The 11,812-nt window shown below is 41.7% G+C and overlaps 1 protein-coding gene across 1 annotated transcript; it reads left to right on the top strand.

Moving 5' to 3' along the window:
- Positions 1–213: 213 nt before the first annotated feature.
- BNIP3 (BCL2 interacting protein 3) lies at positions 214–10,652 on the top strand. Its single transcript, XM_069797304.1, is given in 7 exon segments — positions 214–242; positions 244–410; positions 3,867–4,050; positions 5,220–5,304; positions 7,591–7,697; positions 7,805–7,954; positions 9,669–10,652. Coding segments are annotated over 7 exon segments (774 nt in total). The 3' UTR covers positions 9,721–10,652.
- The last annotated feature ends 1,160 nt before the right edge of the window (positions 10,653–11,812 follow it).

Here is an 11,812-nt window from a genome sequence, read left to right as displayed (position 1 = left end):
TCAGCTCGGGCTCTCCGGCTGCGGTCGGAGGCCAGCACGGGACCTCTCCCGTTGCTCCTGGAGGCTTGGCGGATCCTCCGATCCGCAGATAACCTTCCCCACCGGCCCCGACGCCATGGCGGCGGCAGCGCCTGAGGGAGCCCGCCGGGGCCTGAGGGAGCGCGCGACCCGCCTGACTCCGCCCCCCCGCCTCCCGCCCCGCGGCGGCGGCCAATGCGAACGGGGCGGCCACTGACGTCACGGCGGCGGCGCCCCCAGGAGCGGAGGCGGGCGGCGGCGGCCGTCAGTGCGCGTTGCGCGTCCCGCCGACCCCGCGGCTCCTTCGGCCCGGCGTGTCGCTCCGCCGCGGCGGCAGAAGCGCGGAGGCCGCGCCATGTCGTGGCTCAGCCCGCAGGAGGAGAACTTGCAGGGTAAGGGCCGGCGGCCGCTGACAGGGGAGGCCGGGCCTGGGGCCGCCGCGGGCGGTGGCGGGGGTCCGTGAGGCGGTCCGGCCTCCCCCCTCTTCCTCCCTCCCCCGGTGCCCGCCGGCCCGCGCGGCCGCGGGCGGCGCTGCCCTCAGGGGCGGCGCGGCGCTGAGGCGGGCGGGCGGGCGGGCGGCCGACCTGGAGGCGCGGGCGCTTCGCGGGGGGCGAAGCCGCGGGGCAGCGTCCTGCGGCCGTTAAGGCGCCAGAAGCGCGCCTGCCTCCGTGGGTCCGAGCGGCCCCCCGGAGGCTTGGTGCTCGGGCGGTGTGTCCCTCGGCGGGGCCGGGCCTGGGGGACGGCCGGAGCGGGCAGGCGAGACCTGACGCGCTGTGCCCGGTCAGCCCCCGTCGGTACGGGGCGGGTTTCCCTACCCTTCGGCTGTGCCCGTACCGCAGCCCGGCGGTCGTTGCTCGTTAAACCGTCCTCGGAGCTTCCTCGCCGCGCAGGGCGATGAAGACTCGGGTGGAAGAACGGGTCAAGTGTAAAACGCCCCGGTGTCTCGGTTGTGTAGCTGAACGGGCAAGTAAGGCTGGGTTAGCGTAGATCCTCGTGAGATCTGTGCACTGGGGCCAACGCAGACCCTTCCTCCTCAGAAGAAACCATCTGCGGGCAGTTTGGGATATGCCTTTGAGGAGAGATCAGGGTCAATCGCACGTATGGTGCGTTTCGCTGCAGTCGGAAGGAAATTTACCTTGCCCGTGAAAGATCTGTGTGCAGCTGTGTACTAAATTGGGTGATTTACACGGTGGCTTTTAGCAATTTAAGGAGACACTCATTTTTCTGTGGAACTTTGCCTTTTTGTTTGCGGTTTTGAAAGCCATACGTTAAGAAATTAAGATTTCTAGACCTGCTGCACTCCCGCAGTATGTATCCTGGGCTGGAATATCATACAAGATAATTCTCTTCAAAATCCTTCCACACAACTTGGTCTATTCAGTTTGCATTGCCATGTTACGTGTGCTTTTATCTGTTTGTATTTCCAACCTCATAAAAATATGGTTTATCTTTAAATGATAATACAACAGGACATTCCTAGTGCACTAGCACAACCTTATTCTCAAGAAAGTCTAAAAAAACCCAACAAACGTGTAAAACACAGGTACTTCTGTTGTAATCTTAATCTTCTCTGTGTTTTATCCTGCATTCAGTGTGCTGTGTCCAGTAAGATTTCAGTAGGTAGTGTTAGTTCGCCGTATGAAGCAGTTATGTTTGCCTGTGGTGCTGATGATTGTTGAAATGTGAGTGTGCCTTAAATAGTACACATCTTTACAGGAGAAAATAGCTTATGAGCATGTATACAAATCATTGTAGTGCAGTCCACACAGCATGAAGTCGTTCTGCTTTTATAAGCAGAGAAGCAGAAGCTGAGGTGGGACGTGCTGAGGAGCAAGGGCAAGTAGACTAGGAGCTAGCTGATACTCAAGGTAGCTGGAGCCAGAGCTCCAGCTGGACACTAGCTTAATTTAAGCTTCAGTGGTTGTGATCATTCTTTGGTAACAACTTGGGCTTTTACAAGTTTTGGGGGAAGGAATAGGGGAAAGTTTGTCTGGGTATAAACATGTACCCAAACATGTACCACATACGGTCACATGGAGGGGGAAAAAACCCACAAACCAACTGTCCTGGTTTCAGCTGGGATAGAATTAATTTTCTTTCTAGTAGCTTGTATAGTCTTATGTCTTGGATTCAGTATGAGAAGAATGTTGATAATACCCTGGTGTTTTCAGTTGTTGCTAAGTAGTGTTTAGTCTAAAGTCAAGGATTTTTTTCAGCTTCTCATGCCCAGCCAGCAAGAAGGCTGGAGAGGCACAAGAAGGTGAGAGGGGACACAGCCAGGACAGCTGACCCAAACTGGCCAAAGAATATTCCATACCATATGTCATGGCCAGTATATAAACTAGGGGGAGTTGGCCTGGAGGGATTGCTGCTCAGGAACTAACCGAGCATTGGTCGGTGAGTGGTGAGCAATTGCATTGTGCATCACTTGTTTTGTATATTCCAATCCTTTTATTGTTATTGTCATTTTATTATTGTTGTTGTTATTATCATTATTACTTTCTTGCTTTCTGTTCTATTAAACTGTTCTTATCTCAACCCGTGAGTTTTACTTTTTTCCTTCTGATTCTTCCCCCTATCCCACTGGGTGGGGGGGAAGTCAGTGAGTGGCTGCCTGGTGCTTAGTTGCTGGCTGGGGTTAAATCACAACACAATCAAAACAACAAACCAGTTGTGAAGTAAAAGAGACTATCCAGAAAAATGCTTCTTCAAAGCTCCTAACTTAGTATGTTTCCTTCAAAAGATACTGTGGTCATCTGGCTTTTTAGAAGAGAGATATTAATGTTACTAGTGCAGATTAAGCACTTTGGCTTTTTGCTGTTTTAATTTAATTTATGAACCTTCAATCTCTTCACAACCAGTATATCTTTCTTCATTTGATGTTTCTATGTCAGGCTAGATCTCTGCATTGGCTTCTCCCCTTCTCCATACCTCTAAAACTGTTCCTTTATTCCTTCTGCTGTTCTCTTGACCTCTGCCCCAGCCTCCCTTCCTCAGCAGGAACAGTCCAAACACTGCTATCTGTCCCTCCCTCTCCGTGCTTATGCCTTGGACATCATTCCTGCTGTGCTCACCAGAATTCTGGGAGTTTCACTTGCCCTCTTTCTCCTGTATTTACTGTTACATTTCCTGTAAACTGTTCTAGGATGGGCACAATACATCTGTCTACTTCCACTGTTGTTTACACACCTAAGCATGTTAGATAGGTAAATTCCACTGACATTTATACAATTCAAATACTCTCTGTCTCTTGAGCTGATATTTATGAGACAACAGATACAGGTCCTTTTGCGCATTGGTTACTGCTAGCCTAGAAGAGAGTTGTTACTCAGCACACTCTTAAAAAAACAAAGCAACATGTGACTGCCTGTGTTAAATATACTGCAAGTAGCAAACACATGATCTAGTTGTTGCCACATATCCTCTATTGCTTAACAGTAACACCTAAAAAGCCTTACTGAAAAAGGCTAAACAAAACACAGTTATTGGACTTTGAATGAATGAATAAATAAACTTTTACAGAGAAAGTCCTTGAGATTGTTTTGTTTGACTACCACCTATGTTGAACAATAAAAATTAAATGTATCCTGAAATTAAAGATCTTCAGCTGCAGAAAGAGACACAATGTACCGACCAGCTTCAGTTCTGTGAGACTTCCAGCTCCCTAACAAAGGCATCCCCACGTTTTAGCATTTCACCATGTTTATTAGCTGAGATGTCAATGCTAGTACTTCTGCATGTCATACTATAATGTCATGCTGGGGAGGATCAACAGTCTCATATTTTACATGCCTTTTATGCAAAATCACTTGGTTTATTCTGCTTCTATTTTCAATTATGCCAAGCAGGTTCCTGGGTGGAACTCCACTTCAGCAGTAATGGAAATGGCAGTGGAAACACTGTCACTCCAGCGAGCCAAGAACAAGTACCAGCCTCTATTTCCATTCACAATGGTGACATGGAGAAAATACTCCTTGATGCTCAACACGAATCTGGAAGAAGCAGTTCAAGAGAAAGTTCACATTGCGACAGGTAAACAAGATGCTTTATTGTAAGCAAAGTAAAGGTCACTATTAGACAAAGCCATTTTTATGCACAAGTGGCAAAGACAAATACAGAAATGCTTATGTATGTGTGTGTGTTTACATATGTGTGTGCATATACATGCATGCAGAGAGGAAGAGATAGGAAAATTTCATATTTAAAAGACTGGTATTTAAATACTAGAGTAATGCCTGGGTAGAAGCCTGTCCTGAAACCAGAAAGAAATTACAGGGGAGAGGACTCTAGGAGAGTTGTCACATCTCATGAGGATGCCATCTTAGGCTTTTGGTGTATCCTGATAAAGGCCAGCAGCAGCAGCTGAACTTCCCACGGGTGTGCTGCTCGTGTACAGGCAGCAGCCCAGCCTTGTTCTAGTAAATAAAATACTCTGGAGCCGTGTGTGGCTGTCATTCTAAAGGATCAGTCCTTGTGCAACCAGTGTCAGTTCTGTTCTTAAGAGCATATAGCGCTACTAACACTGCTGTCTGCAACAGGAATGTCAGAGAAGGGTGATAATAAGTAACTTGTGTTCTGTAATGAGGTACATCAGTTAATAGTTCTTAGGTAATTGCTAAAGAATTGTCCTATATCTAGTTTACAAATCATAACGGATTTCTAGGAGTATAACACAACAAAACAACTTATATCTGATGCAAATTGTCAGTCAGTGTTATTAATTAATTTATTTGATTTTGATGGGCTATGAAGTCTACAGCATAAAGTTTATTCAAAAAAAAAAAAAAAAAGAACTACAGGACTCAAAATAGACAGTAGGTTGCAGAACTTCCTAGCCTTATCTGGCTAGTCTGAATTCAAACCAAACCCCACTTTATTCATCATTTGCTGCCCATTGTTATTTAATAAGTAACACGGGCCAAATCATACAGCCTCACAGGCATATCTCTGCACTGCTGAAAAACAGCTCTGTGCAGCAAACTTCTTGGCAGATTGTTAGAAGATCAAAGATTAATTTAATATGATGGCTGGATTATGTCACCCATTGACAGATTAATCTCTTAAATTATGGTCAGGGCACTGTAGCTCTTTGGAAGAACTGTGCATGTAAGCTTCATTGACTATCTTTTAGTGCATAACATAAACAACGTCATAAAAAATTTATTGAGTTCTTTCTTACTTGCGCTTCTCTCTTTATCAAGCCCTCCTCGTTCCCAGACACCTCAGGACAGTCACAGAGCTTTGGAAATAGAGAGTCACAGCAGTGGAGAAAAGAATAGCTTTCAGGTAAAAATCTCATCTTGCTTTGGGAGAAAGAATTTCTTACTCTCATTGTTTGAAAACCAGCATTAGGAAATAAGAGGTGAAGCTGCTAATGTAGAGACTTAAATAACTTAGAATAGTCTTGGCAGAATCAGGTTTTGTGTATTTGTATCTGACTTGCATGGATTTTTTTTTTGGTTAATCTGTAACCTGAGATATTTCAGAAGGATTTAGGTGCCCTACTATCTTGTCTTTTTAAAATGGTTGGGTTTTCAAATGCCTATTTCAAGCCACAAGTTGAAAAGGCCAACCTTCAGATCCTACAAGTAGCTTTTAGGAAAAAAAGACAATCCCCAAAATAACCACTAGTCTAGAATTCAAGAGAGCTGGAGTCAGCACCTTCCTAAGCCTCCAACTTCTGGTGATCCTGAGGTGTATCATGGTTTATTTGTCCTGTGCAGTGGGCATTATTCTTTACTCAGTAGGTCGATTGTGATGTAAGTCTAACAGATTGAGACAATCAGATTTTACATTAAGATATATAGGAAATGCATTGATAGGGTGGGTATATACATGGCTATTTATGTGAATATTAATGTTCTGTGGGCAATTTACCATGCAGAAGTTTCCTCTTCTCCCACTGACTGTCAATTTGGCACATTTCATGCATCCCCCACAATGAAATTTTATTTAAATGCACTACCACTGGTGCATTATGAATTTAAAAAGTGAATTTGACAGCAGCAAGAATTCCCAGAGTCACTTAAATGTGACAGCCAATAACATACATTTTCAGAGCACTGCCATGGCTTTATGATTCCATTTTGTTTTAACAACTAGTACTTAGCATTTCTACATGCTGCTTTGAAAAACTCACTGTTAGTTCTCATTTCATTTTATACATTTGTTTACATAATTGCAAAGAAAATTAGTAAATACATTTGAGAAAACAGCGGGGAAAACGAATACTATATATTAATGATGTTTTATTGATATACAGCTTGTTGCATGATGACAGGCTAAAATCTTAGGTCTTCACTGTGATTAGATACTGGCTTTTAGTATGAAAAAATTTACTTAAAACATTTTGAGGAGTAAAGTATTAAAAGTATTTAAGTAAATTTCTCTGCTCTTCCAAAGACTGGGTTTATTATCTTGAGTAAATCACTCTCCCTGCACTGTTTATATACAAAGAGATACTATTTTCTCATTAAATCAAGGTATATTCCGTGCCTGTGACTAATTCTTACAGGGTTAGCAGTTAGCAATTAGATTATATTTCACTTGGGGCCTCTGCACGAAGAGATGTACGATGTACAATAAACTGGCAAAAGTTACCAGCACTAACAGTTACTCGTGCTCTGATGTGCAATGTTATTTTTTTAATTCTAGTAAGAACTCAGGACCCTTGCATCTGACTTTAAAAAAACAGATTTCTTCCATCACTTCCCTCTTTCAATTACTGTTGTTTATCATCTGTAGCTGAGTGTGCACTGGCTATTAGACTTTGAGAACAAATAATCAAAAGTTAGAAAGCCATCAGAATTAAAGTTGCCTGGACAATTTTATTTCCATTCTTAAGTGTATAAGTCTGCATATATAGCTATTTTAATTCTATGATCAGATGCTATTTTTATCACAAGACCTTGGCTCCATTTAATGCATGTGTATTAAGCAAGAAACTATTCTTATTCAGCATTTATGCTATAATTCACTTGAAAACAAAGCCACTGTTTGTTTGGGGGTGTCTTTCTGCACAGATGTGTACAGGTTGACCTGGGCTCACTTCACCCCTATTTCCAATACTGGCCCAAAAGCCAGGTAGCTTTATGAGACTAGAAGTAGTTTCACTTGGCTTGTGTTAGCTTGATCAAGGATCTTCAGATAAGTATGACTTCCATCCAGTTTTGAATGCAGGCAAAAAGTTTCTTCTGCCAAATGTCAGTCAGATGTGTGAACTGGAGATATTTTTGGATCCTGTATGTAAGGATTAAATGCAGGGCCCTGGCATTTTATTTTCCAGGGTGGTCTTTACTTAAGCAAATATGGGCTATGGATATGGGATATGGTCTCTTCCATTCACATCCTGCTCTGATGACAGATGTCCCTCCTCCCTCTGTTTTTATCTAGGATCTAAATACTTCAGTAGAAGGGATATGGAGAGTCCATGGTGGGAGGAGATAGGAGAAGTGAGCTTCAGAGGTAGTCTAGCATATGGTCTTCAATACAGAACAGGAGCTTTGTTTTGCAGTACTAACTTCCTACCTATTGTAGTTCTGAGTAGTGTTTGATAATGGCTCTTTGTTGTAGTCTGAAGAAGATTTTCTTGAAAGGAAGAAAGAAGTAGAAAGGTTCCTGAAGAAGAATATAGATCGGATATGGGATTGGTCCAGCAGGCCTGAGAACATCCCACCAAAGTGAGTGCTGTCAGTTCTTCTGGATGAACTTGGGTGCAGCCTTTACTTCCACAAGTCTAGATATGTATCTGTTAATGCTGTGACTGTGTTTTCTTCCTCAAAACTAGGGAATTCCTTTTTAAACATCCCAGGCGCACAGCTACACTCAGCATGAGAAATACCAGTGTAATGAAGAAAGGGGGGATATTCTCAGCAGAATTTTTGAAGGTTTTTCTTCCATCTCTGCTGCTTTCTCATTTGCTTGCCATTGGACTAGGGTAAGTGTAAATTTGAAAAAAAAAGGTAGATTTTTTTTTAACCTGTGTTCTCTGAGGTGTAATTCTGACTCCCAATTGCCTCTTTGTCTAAAAGATGGGTAATACACTTTTTCCGTAGAAGGGGGACATATAGTTATTCAGGAAGTGCTTTCTATTTGTCTGCTTGTGGTATTGCTGAATGTATGAAGTTTTCCTTTTCTGCTTTTCTCACTAGTTGAGAATTTTTCAAAATAATTAAGGGGCAGTGAAATTAGGAGTTATATGTATGAACCATAGTTACACTTAAACAATACTTGGTTCCACTGGAGATATGACTGTTAATCTCACAACTAATCGCAAAGGAAAAAGATACTATTTAATATATTTTAAAATTCCACTCGCACCTGGGAGGGATGGGGGACATGAAACAAAGTGGGAATTGGTTTTCTTTAGATGATTTAGGTGTTAGATGATCCTTCTTTAAAAACAGCTGCAGAACACAGACTAAAGGGAAAAGATTAAATGCCTTTTAGTTAGAATCAGAGTTTGCCTGTGCCTAAGCATGGCAGATTCCCTGATACCAGCAAGGAACTCTGGGAATCTGGGCACATCTAGCTGCTCTCCCAGCAGAGTATGCTATGCCACACTGGAGGGCTCAGGGAGGAGTTAGATGAGTTCTGGGGTTACACCTGTCATTAGCTCTGGTCCTGCTCTTTCTCTGCTCACTCCCTGCATAAATCCTGAACCTGATCAAGGCTGTGAAAGTTGAGAGTGAGGGGGTGCAAGAGATTGAGGGGAAGAGGAGGGCTCTGTGCAGCTGCAGTAACTGGAAGGAGGGACAGCCCAAACCTTCTGTGGTCCCTGTGGTATGCATCGTTTTGGATGAAGGCACAGGTTATCTTCCTGTACAAACCCAAGATCTCAGCCACATAATACTGTAAAAGTAACATGAGACTAATTTAACTCCTTTCACAAATAAAATGAGTAATTGGACAAGATAGAATAAAAGCATAATGGAATTTTCCTTTCAAAATAAACAAGTTTGGTGATGTAAGTAAGTACTTATTTTCTTCCTGGTCACCTCTACCACTGCTGCAAATTTGCATCATTCCAGTTCCATAATGAGTGAGTAACAAAGTCACATCTTCAGGAAGTGCTTAATGTAGCATCAGTAAAATAGTTACACTTCAAAATAATAATTTTTTAAGCTACAAGAAGTACATGAATAGAAGATGCAATGTAGGGCAGCTGTGAAAGCATACCAAGCTGGGAAATAATGACTAGAGAAATAGTAAGAAGTACATGAAGATGACAGTAAAATGAGAGCTTTACAAATTTCAGAGGTATTCAGCAAATGGAAAAACTTAAGATAACAAAAGGAAAAACGTAATAAAACATCTGACTTACTTTGAGACCTGAAGCAGTGTGTCCTTGCTAACCACATACTTATCTCTGATTCTTGCATTCCTGAAACTGAACAGCTTACACAGAATTGTTCAGTCTTAGCACTCAGGGAGTATTACTAGAAAAGGGTGCACACAAAGTCACTAGCAACTGAAAACCAAGTTTTATAGTAGTCACTTGATTTGCCTGCTTAATTATAGCTGGCACTGCTGCTCCTGCTGGAAATTATGTAACTAGTAACCTGATGAGGGAAAAAAGTGTTCCTTGCATGCTGTATGTTCTTTTTAAAATGAAATGCAGCCCTCACTGACCATGTGTTCTTGGTCCTCAGGATTTACATTGGAAGACGCCTTACGACCACAGCTTCAAGTAGTACGTTTTAAATGCACCTGACACGTCTAGTTTCAGAGCAAAGAAGATACTCATCTGGGAATACAGGAGGTGAACAGCAGCTAGCGATGACTACCTGATCAGCATGTAATTGTTCTGTAAATGTGTTCTTGTTTAGTAAGAATGGGAAAAGAGACACTAAAGCTAATGTATCGTATATAGTCTTCTGGATCAATTCATAGAGCTTTTTTCAGATGCATTAACGTCTGTTATATTGCTTTGTAGTGAACTATCTTTGAAAATTAAAATAACTTGATGTTTAAAAACAATCCTAGCTTTAATACAGCAATCTGATTCAGCTAGGTATTCATCTAAACTGCTGTTTTGTTGTACTTCATGGATGTGAATATTTGTCACTGCTGCTGTAATCATGACAATAAGGGATTAGCCCAAAACAATGTGTGGCCTTATGTACTATATATGGGAATTCAGAAAAGCTTTTACCTTGCTCAAGGCAGTTTCTTCCTTATGTAGATTTTACCTAGTGTGCTCTCACATTTGTGTGAGATGTGAAGTGTTGAGAGACACAGTCAGCTGGAAGGAATTAGCATGAGTGAAACTTCCATTAGTTTTTACTAGTTCAGAGTGTGATGCACAACATCCTGAATTAAAATTTGGACTTTAGTGCCTAATACATAGCTTCTTTTGCAAAGATGTTAATTTAACTCCCCAATTAATAGAAGTTCCTTCTGTTGTATCTACTTGCAGGCTACTGCTTCTCAGTCTTTTTATCTGTAAAATAATAAATTTGCATCTTATATTTGCCTCATCCTTGTATAGATTTTAAAAAAGGGTTGCTTGCTTATTTGTTTTTACTAATGGAATGCCTTTTCATTCAGTGATTGTACCTTATTTAATGAGAAGAAAATGAATGTTTGCCAAAATATCATGTTTTATATATTTAAATAAAAAGGTTCCTTGTGGAGTCAGAGTTTTCTTGTTCCTTTTTCTCTAATAACTCTTGAAAGTGGCTGATAAGGCTCTGTCTTTAAACATGAGTTTCGTACTGTGTAACTGACAAGAAAGATGTTTTCATAGAAAGTAACTTCAGTGCTTGTTCTTAAACTGGAATATGGCTGAGCTGTCAGTAGAAGTTGCTCAGTAAACAGAAACGTGGTGAGCTTGCAATACATATTCTACTTTGTACTGTTGTCATCATTTAAAAAGAAATTTGCTTTATACTTTTATTTTTGTCCTTATTTAGCAGTACTGACTTCTTCTGTGCTTGAAATGGAACCTGTAAAAAACGTGGTTAGTGGGCACCCGGTAATACCGTATGGAGGGCAGGGCCTGCCATCATGCGACATCCTGTGGCTGCAGGACTGGATGCTGCTGTGCAGGCCAGTACATGTGTTTTGTTTTCCCTGGGAGTAAATCACTTGTTCTCACTTCTATGAATTTAATCAATCACACACCTTTTACAGGTGGACCAATATCTGGGTTTTTTACTGTATGTCTGCATGTACAATAAAATAAATGGATTTATAGGATTTTATTAATTTCTAAATAATACTTCCCCTATGTGATGTTGGATGCATTTTTTTATCTAACTACAGGCAGAGTTGAACCTCAGTGTTGCACCAAAATAGTATTAAAAACATTGGTATCAGAATGACTGTTAGATTAACTGCTTCCTCCTCCTTTGAAAAAAACAAGATTTGTTTTTTAATACCATTACATCAAGTCTAAATAAAAGATTCCTTATAAGTACTGCTAAAACCCCAACAACTAGCCCAACTCCTCACACCCACCTTTCCTTGAATTACAGCAGGTAGAGCGGGGTGTTTAGTGAGCGCCAGCCTGCGTGCAGGTTCACGTTTCATTTAACCAGGGTTCTTGCCGTGTTCCTTGGTGTTAGATATTTCTTGTTTTCAGTGAAAGTGAACATACACCAACTGTGCTGGAAGTTCCCTGGGTTCATATTCTACTACAACTGGTATTTTAAAAAGGAAGATTCACAGCAACGGTTAAAGGCATTTAGGATTATGCTGAAGTAATACTCCTATCTGCATTGCAAAGTTAGTTGTATGAAAGTATCTGTTGTGAATAAAGGAACTATATCAGTTCTTTGTTCTTTTCTCCTTT

This window comes from Haliaeetus albicilla, chromosome 11 (assembly GCF_947461875.1).
Source record: "Haliaeetus albicilla chromosome 11, bHalAlb1.1, whole genome shotgun sequence".
Classification (NCBI taxonomy): domain Eukaryota; kingdom Metazoa; phylum Chordata; class Aves; order Accipitriformes; family Accipitridae; genus Haliaeetus; species Haliaeetus albicilla.
The sequence above is the reverse complement of the archived record's forward strand: the minus strand, read 5'-3'. Positions and strand labels throughout refer to the sequence as shown.